Source organism: Rana temporaria, chromosome 5 (assembly GCF_905171775.1).
Source record: "Rana temporaria chromosome 5, aRanTem1.1, whole genome shotgun sequence".
Classification (NCBI taxonomy): domain Eukaryota; kingdom Metazoa; phylum Chordata; class Amphibia; order Anura; family Ranidae; genus Rana; species Rana temporaria.
This window is the reverse complement of record NC_053493.1, coordinates 293,452,715-293,479,586: the sequence shown is the minus strand read 5'-3', so window position 1 is coordinate 293,479,586 and position 26,872 is coordinate 293,452,715. Positions and strand designations below refer to the sequence as shown.

Below are 26,872 nucleotides of genomic sequence, written 5' to 3'. Positions count from 1 at the left end.
GCAATGATATCCTGTCTATTATGCACACACTCAGATGGAGACCATAAGCGCTGAAATTTATTGAACTGATAGGCTATATTTGATATTTTCAATCTGTTAACAACATTTATAATTATTTTCATGCCTTCGATTTTGGTGTCTGGAGCTGAAAGTGACAAAGGTCATTAGGAACTGACATGGGTCTTGTGGTCATGCTGCTTTCTTAATGTCACTTGGAGAATTTACAGCTATGTTGAAGAGAAAGCTTTCCACAACCCAACATTTAATTTTGTTTACAAAGGGCAAAACCCTTGCACAGAGCAGGTAAGTATGGCATGTCTTGAATAAAAAAAAAAAAAAAAGTTACAATCACTTTAAAGGGGAGTTCCACCCAAAAATTGAACTTTCGCTTTTCAGAATCCTCCCCCCCCCCCACCTCCGGTGTCACATTTGGCACCTTTCAGGGGGGATGGGAGGGCAGATACCTGTCTAAGCCAGGTATTTTCTCCCACTTCCGAGCACAGATAGCCACAGTAACCACAGATATCTACGCCACGTCTGGCCCCTCCTCCGCCCCCCCGCTGTCTTCTAAAAGACACACAGGTCTCAGAAGACAGCAGGGACCAGTGAGAATGCGCAGCGTGACTCGCACATGCGCAGTAGGGAACCAGGAAGTGAAGCAGCAGGGCTTCACTTCCTGATTCTCTTACTGAAGATGGTGGCGCCTCCACCCGAGAGCCAGATTGGCTTTGGGTGCCGACATTGCGGGCGTCCTGGACAGGTAAGCGTCCATATTTTAAGTCAGTCAGCTGCAGTATTTGTAGTTGCTGACTTTTAAAAATTTTGGCGGAAATCCACTTTAATTGTTGGGGTTTACACAAACTCTAAGTCACATGTGTCAAACACAAGGCCTGTGGGTCGAATATGGCCCACCCGGGCTTTTTTTCAGCCGAAACGTGGTGAAACTCTCGCCCTACACTCCCCACTGTCACTAGTAAACACAGCAGAAGCCTTCTGTGTTTACAAAGACCAAGGACAGCTTTCCTCTCAACAGCTCTCACAGATCTCTGCCTGTCCTGCACTCACAGCTGGGACAGTGAAGATGTAGGTGCAGTGTGGGATTGAGTTTCACATAGTAAGCTGCTTTGTGATGGTCACCAGTTGTCTCTATGACCGTCGAAGGCCCTGGCGCGATGTGATGATTAGTAAGCATGAGATCGGTGAATTTTTTTTTACGATCTCATGCTCTCCAGCTTGGAGGAGAGATGTGGGGTCTTATTGACCCCGCATCTCTCCATAAAGAGTACCTGTCACACACTATTCCTATTACAAGGGATGTTTACATTCCTTGTAATAGGAATAAAATTGATCAAAAATATAAAAACGTAAAAAAAAGAAAAGTGGGTAAAAAATAATAATATATATATATATGTTTTTTTTAAACGCCCCTGTCCCCAGTAGCTTGCGCTCATAAGCGAACACACACATAAGTCCCGCCCATGTATGTAAACGCCAATCAAACCTCATATGTGAGGTATCACCACGTGTGTTAGAGCGTGTGCAACAATTCTAGCACTAGACCTCCTCTAACTCTAAACTGGTAACCTGTAAAAAAATTCAAATCATAGCCTATGGAGATTTTTAAGTAACAAAGTTTTGCACCATTCCATGAGTGTGCGCAATTTTAAAGCGTGACATGTTAGGTATCTATTTATTCGGCGTAACATCATCTTCCATATTTTACAAAAAAATGACTTTACTGTTTTGTTATTTTTCAATTCATGAAACCATTTTTTTTTTTTTTTTAAAAGGCGTTTGGAAAATTATTGTGCAAATACTGTGCAAGATAAAAAGTTGCAATGACCGCCATTTTATTCCCTTTATTTCCCTAAAAAACATATTTAACGTTTGGGGGTTCTGCGCAATTTTCTAGCAAAAGAATGATGATTTGTACATGTAGGAGGGAAGTGCCAGAATAGGCCCGGTATGGAGGTGGATATCAAAGCCCTGTATTGAAGAGGTTAAATGACAAACAGAACACAGAATCCCTTTTCTCTATATTCATATACTAGAATACGTATTTGCTAGTGAAACAGATGACTGATCAGTTTTTATCCTGCTGTTTTTTTTCAATGGCTCCAGAGTTAAGAGGAATGACAAAGCTTCAGCTGAAGCAGCTAATTGTAAATCCTCATTTACTGTACTCATTCAGTGGAAGCAATGAGCCCAGGAACAACCTGTGTGTGGTATCCGTTTAAAGAGTAAAAGTCATAGCTGGCATGAGAGTGTTGTGGCCATACACTCGGTTCTTGTGTAAGCAAGTTAGAAATTCACTTTGGGTCAAATTACATTTATAAGAATGAAAACCAAAAACAGGTAACCCCAACATTTCATATCCCTGATATGTGCTTGTTGTACCGTGCACTTATGTTAAAAGTATCCTGTTTTCTTTGTATTGCTTCCTTTGTGTGAAATACTCGGTGTTCCTGCCAATCCCCCTGCTTTCCTATATTATACTGACCACACCAGGCATTGAAGCAGATCCATCCCAGGGTCGTCGGTTTTTAGGATGTGCTGGGAGCGCAACTCCAATGATCAGACTACTACTGACACGCCCCCCTACACAGCCATTCACTGGTAAGCTATTCACAGTGTGCTGCTATTTCATCACCCCCACCTCTCTAAGCTCTCATACAGCTGAGAGCAGAGATTGTCGGATCACTTATAAAAAAAAGCATTTATAATTTTATATATATATATATATATATATATATATATATATATATATATATATATATCCACATATATTGTGTATATATATATATATATATATATATATATATATATTATAATTATAAATGCTTTTATATATATATATATATATATATATATATATATATATATATATATATATATATATATATATATACACACATACACATACACACATACATATATTGTATATACACACGTTTTGCATTTCATTTCTATTTTAAACTGAATGGGTTGTTTTACAAGGTGAGGGTTCACATGTATTTTAAGAAATGGCTGAACTAGCTGGACATATGTATCTTCCCTACCTGCCTACAGTGCCTTGAAAAAGTGCCCATACCCTTTTAAATTTTCCACATTTTGTCATGTTACAACCAAAAAGGTAAATGCATTGTATTGGGATTGTATGTGATAAACCAACACAAAAGTGGCACGTAATTGTGAAGTGGAAGGAAAGCGATAAATGGTTTTCTATTTTGTTTTTACAAATAAATATGTGAAAAGTGTGAATTGCATTTGTATTCAGCCCACCTAAATCAATACTTTGGAGATCCACCTTTCCCTGCAATTACAGCTGCAAGTCTTTTTGGGGATGTCTCTACCAGATTTGCACATCTAGAGAGTAAAATTGTTGCCCATTCTTCTTTGCAAAATAGCTCAAGCTCTGTCAGATTGGGTGGAGGGCGTCTGTGAACAGCAGTTTTCAAGTCTTGCCACAGATTCTCAATTGGATTTAGGTCTGGACTTTGCCTGGGCCATTCTAACACATGAATATGCTTTGATCTAAACCATTCCATTGTAGCTCTGGCTGTATGTTTAGGGTCGTTGCCCTGCTGGAAGGTGAATCTCTACCCCAGTCTCAGGTCTTTTACAGGCTCTAACAGGTTTTCTTCTAAGATTGCCCTGTATTTGGCTCCCTTCATCTTCCCATCAACTCTGACCAGCTTCCCTGTCCCTGCTGAAAAAAAGCATATCTACAACATGACAGTGGGGTTGGTGTGTTCATGGTGATGTGCAGTGTTGGTTTTCCACCAAACGTAGCATTTTGCTTTTAGGACAAAAGGTTCAATTTGGTGGACGGCCATGTCTTGGTAGGTTTGCAGCTGTGCCATATGCTTTCCATTTTTGGATGATGGATTGAACAGTGCTCCGTGAGATGTTCAAAGCTTGGGATATTTTTTTAAAACCTAACCCGGCTTTAAACTTCTCCATAACTTTATGCCTGATCTGTCTGGTGTGTTACTTGGCCTTCATGATGCCGTTTGTTCACTAAGGTTCTCAAACAAACATCTGAGGGCTTCTAGCCATGATTAAGCACTAGCTCAGTGCGAAACGCGTCGGCTATCTACCTGTTCCTTTGTTGCACCTGTGAAGTGATGTACTTGCTGTGCTTTTTTGAATAAAAGACAACTGTTTGGTCATTGGAGTGCGGCTATCCATCCTCTTTCTTCGTATCTTATGCATGGTCAGTGCATTGCCAGCACCCACCGTATCCTGAGTCAGTCCATCTCTACATAGTGACCCACCTGGAGCGGTGATCCCTTCTCTAACCCAGCTTTAAACTTCTCCACAACTTTATCCCTGACCTGTCTGCTGCGTTCCTTGGCCTTCCTGATGCTGTTAATTCACTAAGATTCTCTAACAAACCTCTGAGGGATTTACATAACAGATGTATTTATAATGAGTTTAAATTAAACACATGTGGACCCCATTTACTAATTATGTGACTTCTGAAGGCAATTGGTTCCACTGGATTTTAGTTAGGGGTATCAGAGTAAATGGGGCTGAATACAAAAGCACCCGACACTTTTCACATTTTTATTTGTAAAAAAAAATTGAAAACCATTTATCATTTTCCTTCCACTTCACAATTATGTGTCACTTTGTGTTGGTCTATTATATAAAATCCCAATACAATACATTTAAGTTTTTGGTTGTACATGATAAAAATGTGGAAAATTTCAAGGGGTATGTATACTTTTTCAAGGCAATGTAGCTTACTACAAAATAATATTATTAATAATAATATTAGCATAAGCTGCAAAATCATAAGCATCTGTCTCTGAATTTACTAACAGATATAATTGTCTTTGGACAGCCTAACTGTACCCATCCATACATACAATATCTGTTGCCCCAAAAAGCAGTGATGAACCTCCAGCATAATATAGGGTGGTTGTAAATCTGAGCATGTAAATGTACTTTAATGACCCCGCATCCTGGAGGCGACTTCCATTGAAATCAATGGGTACAAATCGCCTACAATTTAGTTCGCATTTGTTGCGCTATACAAGTTACTCACTCACTCACTCACAAGTCGGATTGAAGTAGTACAGAAACTTCTTTTGAAGTCGGAGCGACTCGAGTCGTGTGTATTAACACCGCTCCCATTCACTTGCATTGTTTTTCTCGACAGCGCGACTTGGGACGACTTGAGGCGACTTCAAGTCGAATCCCAAGTCGCCCCAGTGTGAACCGGCTCTCAATAAGTGTATTTTGAATATTTGATATTTTGGATACATTGATGCAATTTTTTTGTTTTGTTTACTTACTTACAGTATGTATGTATTTTAGAGATCCTTTTGACATGCTATTTGCCACCATCTCCCTGAGAAGGACTTAATTAGTTGAAACAAGTCAGACTCTGGACGTTTGCAAATTGGATCACCACACTGTATCTCATGGTTGTCGTCTATCGATCAAGTACCATGTGATTGTATGCATTGTGATACTCTATGGTATTCTTCGCCCTAGAATTTTTGGGGCTATTTTTAATATCTTAATAAAGAACTGATTTTATTTGAATATACATGACCTTTATCTTGTGGGTATCAAATAGTCCCTCATTCTCCCCTCTCCTCCCATTTGTGGGCTTTTAGCACTTGAACTTTGGACCAATATCAAGGTGGTCTTTGACAAAGCTACAGAATCAATCAGAAATACAAATGTGCAACAAACTTGTGAAGCCTGGCAAGTCTGGCAATAGCTTAGCAAGTCAAACTTGCAGCTCAATTACTTGCTATTTGGGAATGTTGTTCAACTGCGTATTTGTTTATTTGCTGGAGTTCATCTTTAACCACTTGCCGTTTTACTGCGGCAGAATGGCACGGCTGGGCGAAGCGATGTTACCATAAGTTGCTTTGCCTTTTGGCCACTAGGGGGGGCATGTGCAGCGTGTACACGGAGACGATGCAAACACACAGATCACAGTTCTCTCAGGGGAGGAGAAGACTGATCGTGTGTTCATACAATGTATGAACACCGATCTGTCATCTCTCCCAGTCACTCCTATCCCCCCCACAGTTGGAACACCTCCCAGAAAACACAGTTAACCCCTTGATCGCCCCCTAGTGTCAACCCCTTAAAGCGGAGGTTCACCCAAAAATCCACTTTTTGACATTAGCTCCAGCATACTGCTAACATCTGCGGTATGCTGCTTTTTTTTTTCTTGTACTTATCGTTATATAAGCCCTTGTTATCTGGCTCAGAGCGGGGAATCCTGCGGGGAATGGGCGTTTCTAAGCGAAGAGGAGTTGATTGACGGCTGCTAAGGCGTGTCACGCCTGCCGAAAATACCCAAAGTGACAGTCAGGCGTTTACGGCGCCTGCCATGTAGAGCTGACTGCGCAGGCGCCGTAAACACCCGAGTGTGACTTTGAGTATTTTCGGAAGGCGTGACGTGCTTTAGCAGCCCGTCATTCAACTCCTCTTCGCTTAGGAACACCTATACCCGGAAGTAATCCTCCGCTCGGAGCCGGATAACAAGGGCTCGTATAACGATAAATACAAAAAAAAAAAAAAACAGCATACTGCAGATGTTAGCAGTATGCTGGAGGGATGTAGCTAGTGTTAAAAAGTTTATTTTTGGGTGAACCCCCGCTTTAACTGCCAGTTACATTTATACAGTAATAAGTGTATTTTTATAGCACTAATTGCTGTATAATTGTCAATGGTCCCAAAAATGTGTCATAAGTGTCTGATCTGTCTGCCGCAATATCGCAGTCCCGATAAAAATAGCAGATCACCACTATTACTAGTAAAAAAAAAAAAAAAAAAATACCATAAATCTATCTCCTATTTTGTTGACGCTATAACTTTTGCGCACACCAATCAATATACACTTATTGCGATTTCTTTTTTTTTTACCAACAATATGTAGAAGAATACATTGCGGCCTAAAATGAGGAAACAAATTTTTTATTTTTTTTTAAATGTGGGATATTTATTATAGAAAAAAGTAAAAGATATTGGGGGTTATTTACGGAAGGCAAACCCACTTTGCACTACAAATGCAAACTACGAATGGAAAGTGCATTTGAAATTGCATTGAAAGTGCACTTGGAAGTGCAGTCGCTGTAAATCTGAGGGGTAGATCTGATAAGAGGGGAAGCTCTGCTGATTTTATCATCCAATCATTATTTTCCTCGCATGTCCCCCTCGGATCTACAGCGACTGCACTTCCAAGTGCACTTTCCATGCAATTCCAAGTGCACTTTGCACTTGTAGTTGGCACTTGTATTGCAAAGTGGATTTTCCTTTCGTAGATAACCCACATTGGGGTAGATTCAGATAGAAGATACGACAGTGTATCTCCTGATACGCCGTCGTATCTCTGAGTCCGGCCGGTCGTATCTATGCGCCTGATTCATAGAATCAGATACGCCTAGATTTGACTAAGATCCGACCAACGTAAATCTCTTACGCCGTCGGATCTTAACTGCATATTTACGCTGGCCTCTAGGGGCATGTACGCTGATTTACGCCTAGAATATGTAAATCAGCTAGATACGCGAATTCACGAACGTACGCCCGGCCGACGCAGTACATTTACGCCGTTTACGTTAGGCTTTTCCCGGCGTATAGTTACCCCTGCTATATGAGGCGTATCCTATGTTAAGTATGGCCGTCGTTCCCGCGTTGAATTTTGAAAATGTTACGTCGTTTGCGTAAGTCGTCCGTGAATGGGGCTGGACGTCATTTACGTTCACGTCGAATCCAATGACGTCCTTGCGGCGTACTTTGGAGCAATGTAACTGGGAAATTCCAGGGACGGCGCATGCGCCGTTCGGGAAAAACGTCAATCACGTCAGGTCAAGCCTGATTAACATAACACATGCCCACCTCTTCAGAATTTAAATTAGGCGGGCAACTTTCTTTTAAGAATACGGCACTTGCCTGTAAAAGTTGCGGAGGCGTAACGTAAATAGGATACGTTACACCCGCACAAAGAAGCGCCATTCTACCTGAATCTACGGCCCCGTACTCACGACCAAACATGTCTGCTGAAACTGGTCCGCGGACCATTTTCAGCAGACATGTTTGGCCGTGTGTAGGCCCGAGCGGACCATTTTGGGACGGATCGGACAGGTTTCCAGCGGACAACTGTTTCCTGGACTTGCTTTAAAACCGTCCGCTGGAAACCTGTCCGCCCGGACATGTACGGTCGTCTGTACAGACCTACCGTACATGTCCGGCCGCCCGCCATCACTCGCATGCATCGAATGACTTTGACGCATGCGTGGAAGCATTTTAAAGGCAGGCCGCCCACGTCGCCGCGTCATTGTCGCGGCGACACCGCGTCATCGACGTGGCGACACCTCGGACACGCCCCGCGTATTGTTTACGCGCGGACCTCTGTTCGATGGTGTGTACAGCCATCGAACAGAAGTCCCGCGGACCGGTTTCATCGGGCATGTCTGCTCGTGAGTACTCGGCCTACCCCTATGTTTTTTTCTAAATTGTCTCTCTTCTTTTGTTTATAGCGCAAAAAATAAAAACTGTAGAGGTAATGAAATACCACCAAAAGAAAGCTTTATTTGTGGAGAAAAAAAGGTCGTCAATTTTGTTTGGGTACAGCATCGCATGACTGAGCAATTGTTAGTTAAATTGACGCAGTGCCGAATTGCAAAAAATGCTCTGGTCAGGAAGGGGTGTAAAATCTTCTGGGGCTGAAGTGGTCAAAAGTAACGTAATTGACTCCATCAACAGCTACCACCTTACTTTTTCACATTATCGGGTTTTTGTTTGTTTCATGTATACAATAGCTAGGCTAATGTTTTCCTCCTCACTAATGCAGTGTGTTCTGCCGCCACACAGTAATAATGTGCATTCTTTCCCAGTGTCCTGCACTAGTACATCTCAATTGACAAAACAGACTGAAGAATAAAAGATGCAGAAAGTAACCGTGGACACCACACAGTCATGTGACCTGGGAGAAGCCGGACGGAAGGAATGCCTCTGAAAGCCCCATCACACATAATGGGAGTTTGGTCTACCGGCAGTAAAAATGCCTGCATTCTGTATAATGGATGAGCCATGTGGCTGCTAATTTTCACAGAACAATGCTGGTAAATCCTTCATCTGTCCCCTCGTACTGTCTGTATTATAAGCAGTTTAAAAAAGAAAGTCATGCTTGAGCAGGAAAGCATAGGCGTTCTTTCTTCTGAAAACATAAAACACTTTAACGTTGCTTACATTCGCAGTGTTCTAAATTCTGTGAAGTGTGTTTAAACAAGTAAATGCTAACTTGTACAGCCGCCCAGAATGAAAGTGTGAGGAGTTGCTAATTGTATGACAGCTATGCTTTACTGTTTCCCATTTGTAGCATAAAATATACTGTATCATCTGGCTGCAGATTTTATCACTGTCTAACCAGGTTATTGCCACACAAGGCTTCACTATAGTAGTCCTAAAGTGCCCATAGTAGATGAGAATACAATGGCCCAGATTCAATTAGAATTGCGCGATATTTGCGGGGGAGCAGGGCAACGATTTTGCCCTGAGCCCCCGCAAATATTTTGCGCTGCCCTCGATACACGGAGCAGAAGCTCCGTGAATTGCGAGGGTGCGCCGGCAAATTTGCCCGGCGTAAGCGCGCACAAGTTAAATGATCCCGCGGGGTCGGGAATCATTTAAATTAGGTGCTCTCCCGCGCCGAGCGTACAGCGCATGCTCCATCGGGAAAGTTTCCCTATGTGCATTGCGGCAAATGACGTCGCAAGGACGTCATTTGCTTCTAAGTGAACGTGAATGGCGTCCAGCGCCATTCACGTTTCACTTACGCAAACGCCGTGAAATTCAAATTTCACGGCGCGGGAAGGCCGGCTATACTTTAGCATTGGCTGCTCCTACTATTAGAAGGGGCAGCCTTGCGCTAAAAGTAGCCGTATGGAAACTCCGTACCTGGCTTGCGCGGGGCCCGCGCAAGCTTGTGAATCAGTGGTAGTATGCAATTTGCATACTACACGCTGATACACAATGGGAGCGCCCCCTAGCGGTCCCCGCAAGAATGCAGCATAAAATCTGCGAGGCATAAGAGCCTTATGCCGCGCAGATTTTAGCCTGCAGTCGGTGTAACGAGGTTCCTGAATCAGGAGCACTCGTTACACCGGAGCAAGTAAGCACTTGCGCTGCGTAACCTATGGTTGCGCGGGCGCAAGTGCTTCTTGAATCTGGGCCACTACTAAGAAATATGTTTTCTTTTTTTTAGAATCATACTTGCCTAGGTGGTGACAAACTGATAACAGAGTAATCAGGCAGGGAATGAGGAATGAGAAAAAAATTTGCAACAACGCCATCGGTAGCCAAAATGCGGGTGTTTTAACATACAGTAGAAATCAGTCAAGTGAAGAAGTCTGGGTCAGCCCAGGTACAGAAACTTCATGGTGTTTGAAGAAGCTAGACATATGTGAGAGTGATTGTATGTGTGTGTTATTGAAATGTCTCACAGGGGGTTCTGCTGTGCCATGTATAAAGAGAGTGGAATGAATCATATGAGGTGCTGTGCACTAGGGGGTACATACTCCTGACCCTGCACTATGTACAGTCATTTTTTTTAGGACCTATGAATTCTGTAAGTTACGCACTCCTAACCCTTCACTCTGTATGTTAAATGCTACCGACTCCTGCACTCTGTATGTTCTACACTCCTGACCGCTGTACTCTGTACACTACACACTTCTGATACCTGCACTTTTTACATAACACACTCTTCCCCCTAGTTTCTTCACAGGGTACTTTCCAGTATATATCATCTAAAAATGAATTAATAAATAATAATTTAACAGAAGCCTTAGAGCCCATTCACACAGGGGCAACACGACTTCCAGCACAACTTTGGGAGGCAACTTGGACACGACTTGAGTATTTATCAGGCAACTTACAAGGCAACTTCAAGTCACCTCCAGGACAGGAGGCTTAAGTGGCCAATTAAATAACAATCAGCTCTGTGGGAGGGAGGGGGGAGGGAGGGGTTTGCCTGAGAAATGTATGTTCTCTTCCTGCATTGTTGCTTCTGTTAAAACAGTGATCCGACTTCTGAGGCGACTTCCATTGAAATCAATGGGTACAAGTTGCCTACCAGTTGCCTACAAGTCGGATTGAAGTAGTACAGGAACCTTTTTTGAAGTCGGAGCGACTGCAGTAGTGTGTATTAAGACAGCTCCCATTCACTTCCATTGATTTTCTCATGCAGCGCGACTTGAGGCGATTAGGGGCGTCTTGAAGTCGGATCCCAAAGTCGTCCCTGTGTGAATGGGCTCTTAGGGCTAGTGTTCATGGGATTTTAAGATTGGTTAAAGTGAATCGTAACAAAGCAAAAATGTAATTAGTGGAGATTTTTCGTATGTTAAATATACCTTTGAAAGCATTTTGTTATATCTGTTTAATAAAATAAAAATATACAAATGCCTTGAAATGACGAAATTGGCCCTTTGGTATTTGTTGTACTGTATGGGTAATTCAAAAGAAAAACAAAATGCACAATGTGTTCACTATTTTAAGATTCAAAAGGTACATCAGATTAGCAAATGTAGCGCCCCCTTTCCTTTCAGTAAGGGCACTACGCTAACGTTAGTGGGAGAATGGGAGAGGTAAGTTGCTCTCATTCTTGATTGTGTTAAATTTGGCTGTCGCCAATTCTGGATTGTCCTGTGGGTCAGTCTGTGTGTCCAGAGATGTGGTCTCATCTCTGGACGGCAGATGGCCCCAGAGGGGATCCAGGCGGAGCCGCTTCTTCCCAGCAGCCAATCAGAGGAGTTGAGCCTCGCTGTGCATGCTGGGAGGGGGTATTTCTGTGGCGGAGGCCGTTGTTCTTGGTTCCTCGCGGGTTCCTGGTTCCAGGTGCGGCACCCACCTTTAGGGTGTGCGCACATCGCGAGCCCCACCACTATGGTCTACCTGGCCTGGGGTAGCGCGCTACGCGGAGTTCCTGAATCTGGGCCCTCTTGGCCCGGAGCAACTGATGCCACAAAGGGCCCCCAGTGACTGACTGGGTCCCCCTTCTACTGAGGAGATCCCAGGCTGTATGCCATTTGGTGGGGGATCGGCTTGAGGAGAACCCGGAGGCAGGTTGTCCAAAAGGGCTTGAAGGAACCACAGGGGATCTGGTGACCGGGACATTGACAGGTACACTTCCACTGTCAACCGGTGACCCTAGTGCAAATTTACTGGGAGGATAAGCTCAACTATTTAGCTCATCCAAGTTCTAGGCCTGTGGCAGAGGCCCCATCAGAGCCAGGTCTGTGGCAGAGACCTGCTCCTCCCAGCATCCTTAAAGTGACACTTCGACTGCCAGGCCTGTGGCAGGGGTCTGTCCGAGGGCACTTCACCCACTCTGGCTGGAGTGGCGACGAACTGTACTACTATTGCTGAAAGCAGGATTGCTTTCGTCTTCATCCAAGCCTGATACCGCAAAGTTCTTTACTTCATCAACCTTTTCTGTCTACCGTAAGTTGATATTGGTCGTGTTGGGCCAAGAAATAAAGCATTCAGAAAACCTTATCTACGAACTGGACATTCGCTTATTGCTCTACTCACTACCTTCACCCCTAGACAACACATAGAGGTAACTTAAAGCGGAGGTTCACCCTAAATTTTCACTTTAGCTCAATGAAACTGCTAGCCATAGACAGTAACTAATCCGTTTTTTCTTTTTCTTGATCCTTACCCTTTTTCTGCTGCCGTTTCTGCGCTGTCAATCAAAATCCACCGCGGGGAGTGGGCGTGTATGTTCATTCTCCCCCGACCAGCGCTGCGAGTCCTGACAATCCCAGGAGACACGCTGTGCTCTAATCCCGTGAGATCTCGCCGGTCACGTGACTCGGCAAGCGGGTCATGTCATATCATGATGCCGGTGATGTAAAAAATCCTCGGACCTATGCAGAAATTGGGTCCACGGCGCATGCGCCGCGCAGACGCTTTTTCGGTCTGTGAAACCTTCTCCGCCTCCGCCCACCCACCCGAGTCTATGAGTTGTGCAGTGTTGACGGCGCGGCTCGCCGTCAACACTGCACATGCGTGGGGTAGAGCGGTGAATGCTGGGACAGCATTCACCGCATCCCAGAAGTAAACAGTGGTGGGCTTCAGGAGTGCCCACAAACAAGATGGAAACGTCCATCTATCTGTTTTATAAAACATCCTTTTTCGGAAAATCGGAACGATCGTGGCTGCTTCTATAGGACTGGTGAGTGAGACATTAGCTATATTAACAGCGGCAGAATCATATTAACAAAAAAAATAGTTTTCCCGCAGAACCACCGCTTTAATACGCCGTTCCCAAAACAACCAGCGGCTCCTGAGGGGGTAGTGCTACACAAACTATATGCTATACTATAGAATGTTATCTTTAAATGAACAAGATATTAGTTATTAAAATGCAGGGAGCAACAAAATACAAAGAAATCAGTATTAGAAATCTCTATTAGTTTCCCATAGGAGGCAATTTTTCCAGGTCGCTTCACTTTATTGCAGGTCATTGCCAATATTTGTGTAAGATAAATTGGTCTTAAGGGACTGGAATGTAATTATGTGCAGGGTCTTTCAAATATTAACTAACCTTCAAATTAGCGGCCATAACTGATGTTGCAGTATAATCTGCTGGTGGCTAAATGATTTACTACACAACTTGTTCATAATTAATTGACAATAATCATGTGAACTGCAATTGCAAATTTGCCTTGTTATGCAGCAAAAATACTCTGAATGAAACAAGATATTCTTGCAAATAATGATAATCACATTCTATGGCTGATTAAGTTAAGATAACGCAGAAAATTAATTAGCCACTTAACCTGCAGGACTTAAATCAGTCTGAAAGTAAAAGGAAGGGCTGTAAACATGATACAGATTGGCCTTGAAAATTTGAAGGAAAGAACTCCTATGGCCACATCCGTATGAAAGTTTTGAATAAAAAAAAAAAAAGGAAGGGCAAAAATAACCCAAGGTCGGACTTTAAGGGCACAATGCGCAGTGGAGAATACAAACGTATTTGAATAATATTTATTAAATACAGTACATGGTACAAAAAGAGCACTGGGAGAGTTTAAAAAAAGCACATATATAAAATACATGATAGGAAGTAAGCCCCTGTGCATCAACGCATTTCACTGTTAGGCTTCATCAGGACACATTCAGGGAAAAAGGAAACAGGTCTCTCTGCCTTGTGGCAGGGAGGAGTCATGGGAGATAATCTTACCCATAGATTTTAAAATATCCTATCCAAAGGTATATCAGATATTCTGGGTATTCATTGAGCCAGCTATTAGCTCAGATGCCCCATATGGCAAATTATGTTAGGATTATTCCAAAAAGGTAGGAAAAAAACGGTAGGCGAGGGGAGGAAAAACTAATTTAGAAGTCAAAATATATTTCCTTAAGAATTGAAATGTCTGTTGCCTTTCAGTCGGATGAGCATGCGTCTTTTCCCAGGGGGCTATACCATATGTCTCTGTTAAACACATTTTTTCCAAGGGTCCATATTCCCTTTTGGACTATACACCGGTCTTCTGCCTGATTGCAGTGTGCAATTCTTGGCTTCAGTGACCACATATATGGAACTGACTGAAAGGCGACAGACATATCAATTCTTAAGGAAATATATTTTGACTTCTGAATTAGTTTTTCCTCCCCCCTGCCTACCATTTTCTTTCTACCTTTTTGGAATAATCCTAACAACATAATTTTCCATATGGGGCGAATGAGCTAACAGATGGCTCCCTGAATACCCAGAATACCTTTGGATAGGATATTTTAAATTCTAGCTCTTTGCCAGCCTGTCTCTAGGGAAACAGTGGCAGAAAGAGCTTCTAGTTCTCTGATGCTGGTCACATAGGTAAAAAATAAAAATAAATCACCATTGGGATGCAGAGTAAAAATAAATAATTAATATCAATAAACTACTTTAAATTGGCATGCAAATATATGTTTTAAATTGAATCTTTATTATTTTTTGGCATGGTGTGGGCGGATTTCTGCCAATCACAGGCTGATTGGCAGACACCCTTCCAGCCTGTGTCTTAGAATAACAGGGAGGTGAAGACTCCATCATTCAAGATGTAATAACCTGTCCCCATTGTGTTTAGCTGGTTAGCAGGCATTAAGGAGGAGAGAGGGAGTGGGTTGCCATTTACTGTTGTGTATACACCTACATGTGTGACTCTATAGTCACATGGGTTGCTTAGATGTGAAAGAAAGGAAATGCTCAGGGTATAAATACACTGAAAACTGAGCATGTGTACTAGCTGCCAACACTGCTCTGCAAAATGCCCAACTGCAATGGGGACATGGACATGAGGAGAAGACAGAGAACAGCAGGATCAACCAGGTGTTTTGCAAAATACAGAAAACGGATCCCATCATGTGAGTATGAACAGCATGTAATACAGCATTAATTGATATTTTTTTATAAATTCTATGTAGTTCTTGAAGTCCAAATTCTTTAAGGTTCTTTATAGTATGTTGTCCTAATGGATGTGGTACCATATAATCTTTGTCTGGTTGTTACTAAATAAATAGAGAATTGCTCAGGGCTCTGTAATGTGGGTAAAGTATCCCAGATCCCACAGAATTCTATCCTTCAGGATTCAAGACACTCTACAGATGGATGCCCTGAGTTGCAATGCTCTGCACCTTATGCCACTGCAGTGGAATGAGCACCCCAGCCCCCTGTAGTGCCATATTCCTCCATATTCCCCAGTCCCATGCAGATCCTCCCAGCCATCTGCAGTTTCTCCTAGTCCCCTAGTGACTATTCCCATCCACAATTCCCAGTCCCATGAATGTGTGTTTTTGGTTTGGTGGGGTTTGGCACTAGGTAGCTAGCCTAGGTAAGAAAGAAGCATAAATCTTGGCCGAATTACAATTCAGAAACTCAACTGGGAGACTTCAGCTTCCAGAAACTTCCTGTGGCGTTATATATGTTTCCCCTGGGCCAGTTCACTGTACCTATTCACTGTACATGTGTTTGGTGGGGTTGGCACAAAATAGATGGTCTAGAGAAGAAAGAAGTAAAGTTTGGCCCTTGTTACAATTCAGAAACACAACTGGGAGTTTCTGGTTTCAGAAACCTCGTTTCTTCAAATGTATTTCTCCCTAGGCCAGCTACCTTGTGCTCAGGGTTGTCACCCAACAGCAGGAAGTGCTTGAAGAAGGGCCTCCATGGCAGGATCACCTAGTATTATATTAACAGTTGCTGTAGATTTTAAATATTAAAACGTTTTTGAAATGTAGGTGACTGGGTTTACATCTACTGTTTACCTGACTGATTTTAGCTTTTTTTTGTCATTGTACATGCTTCTGATAGTGTTCTACCAACTGGAACCTGCAATTTACATGAGAGATGGCTCCAGAAGGTGCTTGGCTTCTCTGTAATTAGAGCAGATCAAAGCATTAAAGCTACCCGATAGTGAATAGCCAGACTCGCTTTCTCTGGCCGGAAGGTATTCCGCTTTGTCAGGGTCTAGTAATTTCACCACATCACTCTAAAGATCCATTCAAAGTTGACATATTTGTCCTGATAACTGATGATACTAAAGAGCAAAAGACTAGTTTTGTTTTGTGTGTAAAGTTCGTTTAAAATGTTTTACTTAAAACGTTTGTTTAGATGGAAACACATGCACACAGAAATCATTTTGATCTATATTTTTGTTGGATAAACAAAATGTGAACTTTAATTCATGTTAACTTTTTTCATGTGCATAAAAAGTAATTGCCCTGCGTTTAGCTTTTGTAATACTTCAAAGGAGACCTATGGCTAACCTTTTTTTAGGATTTTAATAAAAACCAAGTGCAGCATGCGTTTCACATACGTGTGAAAAGGCACATATCACTAAAGCCGCGTACACACCATCAGTCCAAACCGATGAAAACGGACCGAAGTTCAGTTTCATCGGTCCAAACCGTCCGTGTGTACGCCCCATCGGTCGCCCCAACTTGCTTTAAAATCGAACCGATGGACCGCTGACCGATAGGTCCAAACCGATGGTTAGTACACAAAAGCATCGGTTCAAAACCCGCGCATGCTCAGAATCAAGTCGACGCATGCTTGGAAGCATTGAACTTCGTTTTTTCAGCACGTCGTGTGTTTTACGTCACCGCGTTCTGACCCGATCGGTTTTTGGAACGATGGTGTGTACGCACATCAGACCATCAGTCTGCTTCAGCGGTGAACCGATGAAAACGGTCCGTCGGACCATTCTCATCGGATGGATCGACCGTGTGTACGCGGCCTCAAAGGTGCCTTTGCAAGAGGGGTCCTACACTGATCTCTGACAGACCTTAAAATGTGTTGGCTGGCAATGGTTTATAACTTGCAGCTAAAATTTACAATATGTCACATTAGGATTCTCTTTCAAGTCATGCAGATATAATATATATGCCATAAACATACCATATTTGCACACCCCCAACTGCCCCAGATCCTGTGTGACTGTCCCTGAAGTTCAACAAAATCCCAGGGTCCTGCAGGCACATGCCATGTTCAAGTTTGCATGCTAGAGCACTTGTTAACGTACAAAGCTTTTGAAACATGCTGACATTGTTGGGAAAAGTGATCTCCTGCACAAGAGTGTCTTAAAGCGGAGGTTCACCCTAAAAACATGTTCCAACATTTACACTATGCCGTTTTTTTTTTTGCTGTACATAAGGTCTTATTGTTATTTTCCACCCTGCTTCCGGGTTCTCACTCCCGCGGGAGTAGGCGTTCCTATGCGGAGGCTAGATGATTGACGCCTTGTGAAAAACTTCCTCCCGGCGCATAAGGCGCGTCACCAGTTTTCCGAAAGTAGCTGGCTCTATACCGCGCCTGCGCAGTCAGCTCTACACGGCAGGCGCAGTATAGCGCCGTATAGAGCCGACTAGCAGTTCGGTTACTTTCGGAAAACTGGTGACGCGCCTTATGCGCCGGGGGGAAGTTTTTCACAAGGCGTCAATCATCTAGCCTCTGCATAGGAACGCCTACTTCCGCGGGAGTGAGAACCCGGAAGCCGGGTGGAAAATAACAATAAGATGGTATGTATAGCAAAAAACGGCATAGTGTAAATGTTGGAATTATGCTGAATGGAATGTTAAATACATGTTTTTAGAGTGAACCGCTTTAAGCCTCGTACACATGATCGGATTTTCCGACGGGAATTGTGTGATGACAGGCTGTTGGCGGAAAATCCGACCGTTTGTACGGTTGTTGTTGGATTTTCTGCGGACAAATGTTGGATGGCATGCTTTAAAATTTTCCACCAACAATTGTGTGTTGTCGGATTTTCCGATCGTATGTACACAAGTCCAAAGTACAAACACGCATGCTCAGAAGCAATGCTCACCAAACATGACATTAGCAGAAGGTGCCCAAATGGTGGCACTAAAGAACTAAAAAAACACGTAGTTTTGTGTTTGTTGGCCGACAATTTGTGCCGTTTGTATGCAAGAAAAACTCCTGGCCAACGCCCTTTGGGCAAAAGTCCTACGCTTTGTCTGCGGAAAATAAAATTGTGTGCACCAGGCTTTATAGTGTATAGTTTCAGCAAAGAGAACAAACAGAGTGAGCGAGCAGGGTGGATCAGTGGACCAGGTAAGTGTCCACTGACATCCATATATTTTTTTTTTTCTTTGCCACTCTGCAGCAAAAAAAACAATTATTATCCCACTGAGTACCAATGTTTTATTTTTTCCCACGCGACCAATTTTTTTTCACCCATTGGCACCAATGCTAGAACATTCTTATGCCTACTGATGACCACCAACACTGGGTATTTTTTCCTCCCACTGACAACTGACACCTGTCCCTGAAGATTTTTTTACTCCTTCTGACAGCTGACAAACATTTTTCCCCATTTCCTCCCACTGATTAATTATAATTGGACTCCTCATTCCTCACACTATTGAAAAGGTCTACATACTTCATAATGCAGACAGTGTAAGGTAAAGTCATAAGTATTTGTCTTTGAAAAATAAAAAATAAAAACATATTCAGTATATCTCTGCAATATATGCTCTTTTCGCTATGTTTTTTCTCTTTAAAAATGTTCTAAGTACAGAAAAATATCATTGGATCCTGCAAGAAATTGGAGATGCTTCGAACTTCTTGTGCTGCACCAAAATTCCAAGCAGTGAGCTCTTGCACGCGGCCTTAATATATGGCAATGGATGTGGTGTGTTGAAGACACAACTGTAGTGTACTTGGTCATTACAGAAATGCACACTACCGGCATTGGCATAGGGGCATATTTTTCAAATGTTAACTTTACATGTGTGTAAGTGAGCACTGCATTTTCTGTAATGCATTCCTATGGCAAATAATATGCTGCAGCTGTTGCTGCCTTGCACAACTACAGAATTATTTTACCCTGTATGCAGATGTCCAAAAGGTCTGAAAGCTTTCCTATATAACAGTTTTACCCTTCTCTAACAACAGATAAGTACCGTATTTATCGGCGTATAACGCGCACTTTTTTCCCCTTAAAATCAGGGGGAAATCGTGGGTGCGCGTTATATGCCGATCCGCGCTGTCTGAGCGCTGCCGTCAACATATACCGAGCGCAGTACACTCGGGTACACTCGTCTAAGCTCGGGACCGCTCGCGGTCACGCCTTGTCCCGCCTCCTAGCCTTTATGCGAGAGGAGCCGAGCGTGGCCGAGCCTAGCCGAGTGTACATGCGTGTACTGCGCTCGGTATATGTCGGCGGCGACATTTAGAGACAGCGCGGGAGAACACCACCAAGGCCGCAGATGGACGCCGGACCGGACAAGGCCACTGATGGACGCCAGGCAAGACACCGACGAGGGGCATTCAAACTGTAAGTATTTCTTTTTTTTCACCTTCTAGGTTTGGGGTGCGCGCTATACGACGGTGCACGCTTTACCCCGATAAATACGGTAATGTTTGTTTTCACTGCTAAACTGAGGAAGGAATCCGGACAGCCTCAGTGAAACAAGAGACAGGACAGCCTCTGTGGATGCTTTATAGCTTGACACCTAAGTGACAGTCCTGTGCCGCACTGCAGAGATTATACGTAAATAACATGACCCATGGCTATTTTGAAGAAATAAAGTTGCACTGTTAAAACACATAAAGAGTGGACATTCGGATTCTCACAAATACCCATTTTAAAGAATGTTTCCATTATGCTCCCTAAAGAAGTACGTATAAACCACTCCCTTTTGATGGAGTAAATAAACCTTTAGCTTAACGGCTAAATACACAGTTCAAATACATATATGAGAACTGGAACGCTACCAAAAATAACTGTAATTTTGTTCAGCCACACTTATGATTTACATACAGGGCTTTTTTTTACAGTTCGAACCTCTGGCTCAGACCCTTTGGTGCCTGCTCACCACAGTCACTTGTAAACACAGATTTCTGTGTTTACAAGTGAAAGCTCTGCACTCTGTGTGTAACCCCCCTGAACTCTGCACTCTGTATGTAATGCAAGCCTGGTATTTAATGCCCTTTTAAGACCCTTATACTGTTTGTGAAATGTGACCACACCCACTATTTGATGTGATTTGGAGGGTGTGTGAAGGAGGGGTTTTGGGGGGTCATGGTTGAATTCCAGCACCTATTGTTAGAGGGAAAAAAATCCCTGTTTACATAACACTGTTATACACAGCCTACTCATTGGGCTATGCATGAGAATTACTGCACTGCACTTGACATGTCTTTATCATGTTTTTACCCTTCTGTGCCATAGCGCCTACTACATTGTACTATAGCCCAGGGGTCACCAACCCCCGGGCCATGGACCGGTGCCGGTCCGCAGCCTGTTAATGACCGGGCCGCACAGCAGGAGATGAGTGGCGATCGCGGTCCGCACAGGGCTATCACAGACTGGGGTTGCCACTCACCATGCTTGTTTGTCCTGCCCCAGCATCTTCACCCACCAGGCTGACAATGTCATCCAATGAGCAGGGCAGGGGGGCATATCGGAATGGACAGCTCTGTCTGCCCCCTGTCCTGCTAAAAGGTAGACATTGTTGGGTGGGCGGGGGAGCTGGGAGAGAACACACGGACTGATGACAGCCTCTGCCCTGCCAAAGGCAAGAATCCTGTGCAGGGGAGACAGACATTAGAATTGGGAAGTGTCATGTTGGAGAGGAAGGGGGGGCAGACTGCAGGGGCACTGTGATGGAGGAGGCTGTGGTTGCTAGGGGCACTGTAATATAAAGGGGGCTGCACTGTAATTATTATAGTGCCCCTTTCCAGTTAAGTCCCCTTTATATCACAGTGCCCCCTTTTCAGTGCAGCCGCCTTTACATCACAGCCCCCCTTTACATTACAGTGTCCCCTTTACAGAGTAGTCCCCTTTACATTACAGTGCACCCTTACAGAGCAGTCCCAGTTACATTAATGTAAAGGAGCACTGTAATGTAAAGGAGACTGCTCTGTAAATGGGCACCGTAATGTAAAGGGGGGCTGTGATGTGAAGGGGAACTGAGGATACTGATATAAAAGGGGGGACTGTGCTGTAAGAGCCGGTTCACACTGGGGTGACTCGTCAGGCCGTTCTAATAGGAGCGACGCAACTCGCTCCAACTTAGAAAAAGGTTCTTGTACGACTTCGGGGGCGGCTCGGGGCGATTTGCATTGACTTCTATACAGAAGTCATTTTGCTAATCGCCTCTGAAGTCGTCTTCAGGACGACTTGCAGAGTCGCCCCCGATGTCGTGCCGCCGCAGTGTGAACCGGCTCTTAAGGACAGACTCGGTGAAAAGTAAAGTCTGTTGATCGAGAGATAAAAAATGAAATAGACCTGTTAAAAAAGTAACAATCATAATATTATAATTACTTGTTTTAAATCCAGGGTGATGGTGATCCAGTGATATAGCCTGCCATTCTGTATGCTGGGACTTTGCCACCAGTCATTTGTTCCATCAATAGCATTGGTGATTGGATGACGTTCTGAAAAAAAGAACAGACACACCATATTAAAAACATAAAACTCAACCAGTTAAAACTAAACAAAGAAATATTAGTGAGAAATAACAAAGTACAAGCTATTCCCCACTATGACTGATTCAAAATATAGGAGTGTGTATGAAAGTGTGCACAGAAACAAGCAAACTGAATATCAATTAAAAAAGGAGTTACCCTTTAAATTAACACTGTTCTGGTCACAGATTCGACATTGTGGGTTTCGGACTATTCTCCCAGGCACGTGTTCCACAAGTTTACAGAACATTTCTGGTCCCATTTCACCACAGGTGGCATTGGTGGAAATTTCTGATTTGCTGGCTAAATTTAAGATTGCAGGGAACAAACCTAAAAAAAAAGGAAAGTAAAGAATATAAAATTTCACAAAACTATAAAATAATTTATAAACATTTTTTTTTCATTTGTGAAAGTATTTAAACAACGTTAAACTAAAGATACTCAGGGGCATTAAAGGAAACAGATAGTGTATTTTAATTGAATATAATTTATGTTGGGAATGTTTCATTTTTTATATGACTTTTGCATTTTCATAGCCTCATGAAACATCAACTGTTTACAAGTACATCCTTCTTTGTGAACTGGCAGGCAGTTGCACCAATTCTCTATATCTGGAATTTTTGCATGAAGGCTGTAGAAGGGTCTCCTGCAGGGCTCAAGTCCTGCAGGAACGCGTGGGAATGGAGTTCCTGCACTTTTTTCACAGCAGGAACGCAGTTCCCTTTGCAGGACTAGAGCAGCCGAGCCAATCCTTCACTAAGCGACGATGCCGAGCTCGAGTCACTGTCAGGGGCAGGCGAACCTTAGTAATCCTTTATGTTACTGGCCGCTTCCTGTATATGGATTCATCAGGTACTGTAGTGTGCGGGTATTCCGTCACTTCTTCGATGCAGCAATGTCTCCTGGGAGCTTTTGTCATTGTTCCCAGGAGACATTGCAAGGGTCTGCCGCGAGTTATCGCGGGTTTTAGAAAGAACTTGCTACCCGATGAATCCATATACAGGAAGCGGTTAGTAACATAAAGGATTACTAAGGTACAGTGGATTGGAAAAAAAAAAAAAAAAACATGCGGTTTAGTAATTATGCATATGAGCGTATCATTTTTTTTTTTTTTGGTGGGGGAGTGGATCTTGGGTGGGAGTTCCCACACTTTTTTCCCCAGGACTTGACCCCTGGTCTCCTGGACATCCACCAGGCCCTAAGCTCCAACCTAGGTAGCCTTGCGGATGATCCAACTCTGATTATCACTAGCAGCGCTCAAATTGGTTTCATCAATAGTGAAAACCTTATAGTCTCTACTCTTAAACCTGGTACACATGGGCAGTTTATTTTGTAATGAAAAAAAAAAACTGAGGTGGTCGCAAAGAGCTCACTGTACTAACTATGCCCCCTTCCCTACCTGAACACCTCATTGCCTGCGAGCGCTGATCGGATGCCGGTCAGTTGCTGGTTTTCCAGCAAGCCCATTTGACAGAAGCTGGGTGCCAGGCCAACATCTGTAGGACAGGCTGTTGTACATACTGGCTTGAATGTCGACCGGTTTCTGTTGAACTGGCCAATCCTAGCCCATGTGTACCAGCCATTAGTACAAGGATAATCAGATAAAGATGTGTGTTCTGACTGCCACATGCTGCTGCACAGACATGCACCTTCTTGTCACATGCATGTATTTATATTAAAGTGGTTGTATATCCTAATGGTATACTTGCATCTACAGGTAAGCCTACATTAAGGTTTACCTGTAGGTCTTTGCAATATTTCCTTAACCTACATGGTTAAGGAGATATTTGCAGAAAAGCGGGGGCCGATGTCTACGGCGCATGCGCGCTGTAGACAATGCCGTAAATGTGCGCATGCACAGGGATCGTGCCGTTCCGCGCGCATGCGCTGGAGTGACGTCATCGCCGCTCCGGCCATTTACAGCGCCAGAGCGGCGATACCCGGAAGTCACTCCGGGTATGATGGCGGCGATGGAGGATGTGTCCGAGGACCGCTGCGGGGGCTTCGATCTAAGGTAAGTAATTGATAATGAGCTAGTATGCAAGTCATTATGCCTTTGCCTTGCAGGTTTTTTTTTTTTTTTTTTTTTTAAGGGTATACAACCGCTTTAAACCTAATCATTGAGGAAGGATGGTAATGACTACACACCATTTGTTTCAGATGAGTGAGCTAGAATAAAGTGCATTGGGGTAAATTATTAATTAATCCCGAAGAACATTGTGCTGGGCAAGTTGGAGCACAGTCACAAAATATGGGGATGTAACCCAATGTAGATAAAAATGTAAAATTATAATGCCGTAGGCACAATTGAAGGATAATGCCCCTTTGGAAAAAGATGGTTTTGTGTTTCTTGAATCATATCAAGCCTTCTGACACCTCTCAGTACCCCCTGCATCTCAGTCACCTGCAATATGGCCTACAATTATGGAGTAGATCAGAGTGATCATGTTGCGTAGATAAAATACATTTGTCAAGCCCCGATCTACGGATACAATTGTTTCTTCAGCGGAGGGTTAGACTGATTTTGATGACAAGAGTTGTCAACAGCAAACAAAAATCAATGAATAGACCTGAAAAAAAATCTCTTAACGCACAACAGTTAAAAATATTCATGTTTGCTATGACTATAAGCAGTAGAGATAAGTTATCAGGACATAGCAGGAGACACAGACATAACAAGCAGACATAGCTGTTGAGACTAACAAGAGGAATTTGCAAGACAGGCAATTTTAGAGCTTTCGAAACATGAATACAGATAACAGAATCCCAAAGCTTTTTTGGCAATTGAAGTGTATGATTGCTTCCGTAACTAGAGCACAAACCAGACAGACAGACGGGCCAAGCAGGGCAAACCAAAATAAACAATTGAGAAGTCCAGCATCAAGCATGTTAGCCTGTACACTGAACTCTATTCAAATAAAGGAATCATTTCGGGTTAGCCCAGCAAACCAATATTTACTGTAATAAAAATTATAGGTAAAGGCAAAAAAATGAGTGTTCCTTGGAAACGCATGCCAATACCACCATAGAAATAGTCTTTTTTTTTTTTGCACAAATCTATAAGTAACTGCATTAGAAAGGATGGAAATGTTTTATTACATTTCTCATAACGCCTATAATTTTATGTTATTAGCCATTCTGAATGGCATGCAATCTGATAAGGAAACAGGCTTGTAGTAGTATAAAGCTGGGCATACATGGCTCAAATTTTGTTCAATTCCTGCTGAATCAGTCAAATTCATTCAGTGGTTTGCCCTGTCAGCACTACCCATCTTGACAAAAAGTCCATTTTTTGTAATTACTTTTGTCTAGGGAACCAGCCAGGGACATTCTTGTCTGAACCATGCCTGCATCCAATCATATCCAATAAAAATAAATACAAAAAAAAGCTGAAATTATTGTTCTGTTGCTGTATTCAGAATCTGGGTTTATGGGTTCACTTCATATTTCCAAGGTTAACAGCCATATCAGGCACCCAAATCCTGATTTACAGCAGATCTAGCCTTTCATTGAAAATACGGGCATTCATTGAAACAAAATAATAATTTGCACAAAGCCACATACACAGGCAGCCCAGATACCAGTTGATTATGTGAGGAGAGGGTCTAAATATATATATATATATATATATATATATATATATATATATATATATATATATATATATATATATATATATATTTGCTGGTAAATACATTATAAATTATCAGTGTTTATCTAAATGTACATATTAAAAAAAAAAAAAAATAGGTAAAGGTTTGTTTGTTTCATTTATTTAAATATTTGGCAAAAAAAAAAAAAAGTACAAAAAATCACCACAAGAGACATTACTTACATTTAATGTGAAGTGTCCCTTGTGCTGGTGTGGGCTGTCATAGTGAACATCTTTAGACCTTAACCCCCCTCTATTACCAGCGCTGGACCTGTGACACACACTTTTTAAGACTGCCAACTATGCCCGTCCTTACCGCTTCCCTCCTCCATTCATAAAAGCTGCTATAGTTTCCATGAATGATTGAATGTATTAATTCCCACACCAAGGGTAGAATACAGATGCGGGGTATGGGAGGGGGACAGGGGACTGAAGAGTTCCACTAGGACAGCCAGCCACACTAGCAAAAGGGATAGTTTATATTAAATATAAGTATTGTCCCTTGTGCTGATTTTTATTTTTTTTATGTTTTTATTAAACTTCGACTTTAAGCTTTGTACAGAAACTTAAATTGCACTAAATTAACATTTAGGTATACTAAACTATTATGGTATACATTTTCGTTTTTCTGTTGGTTTAGATGATGTTTTTCTATCCTGTAGGACACAGGAAATTCTAGGTCATTGCTTTTAAGCACCAATAAATTAATCTGACACTAAACTAAATATTTTCGTTTTTTTAAAACCCTTGTGAAAACAAATGACTTTCCTGTTAAGCCAACTAATTTATCTCTTCATAATATCACAATTGCTTAACAGTTAGAAGAAGCAGGCTAATAGCTGAAAAAAATTTCCATCTTTTAGCATAACAGTACAGTCATTGGGTAACTACAGGCATACCCCGCTTTAAGTACACTCACTTTACATACACTCGCGAGTAAGGAAATACCTGTGAGTGTATGTAAAGTGGCTCTCAAGCTAAAGCTGCAGCTGAGTAATCCGTGCACGGATAGTTGAGATTCCCTGCTACTTGGAAAAACACTCCCTGACACCCCCACTACAGTCCCTGACACCCCTACAGCCCCTGACACCCTCACTACAGCCCCTGACACCCCAGAAGTGAAGAAAAGTATTGCTTCACTTTAAGTACATTTTCGTTTTACATACATGCTCTGGTCCCATTGTGTACTTAAAAGTGGGGTATACCTGTATAGCAAATTAATGATTACAGGTGATCAGGTGATTACAGCACATTTGGTGATTACAGAT

General features: G+C 42.6%; 1 protein-coding gene across 1 annotated transcript in view; it reads right to left on the bottom strand.

Moving 5' to 3' along the window:
• LAMA1 (laminin subunit alpha 1) overlaps window positions 1-26,872 on the bottom strand; it is a 239,231-nt gene that overhangs the window by 171,693 nt on the left and 40,666 nt on the right. The window contains exons 2-3 of the mRNA XM_040353992.1: window positions 22,112-22,282; window positions 21,810-21,922 (exon numbers count right to left, since the gene is read on the bottom strand). Coding sequence (XP_040209926.1) covers window positions 21,810-21,922; window positions 22,112-22,282 — 284 coding nt within the window. The remainder of the gene's footprint in view (window positions 1-21,809; window positions 21,923-22,111; window positions 22,283-26,872) is intronic.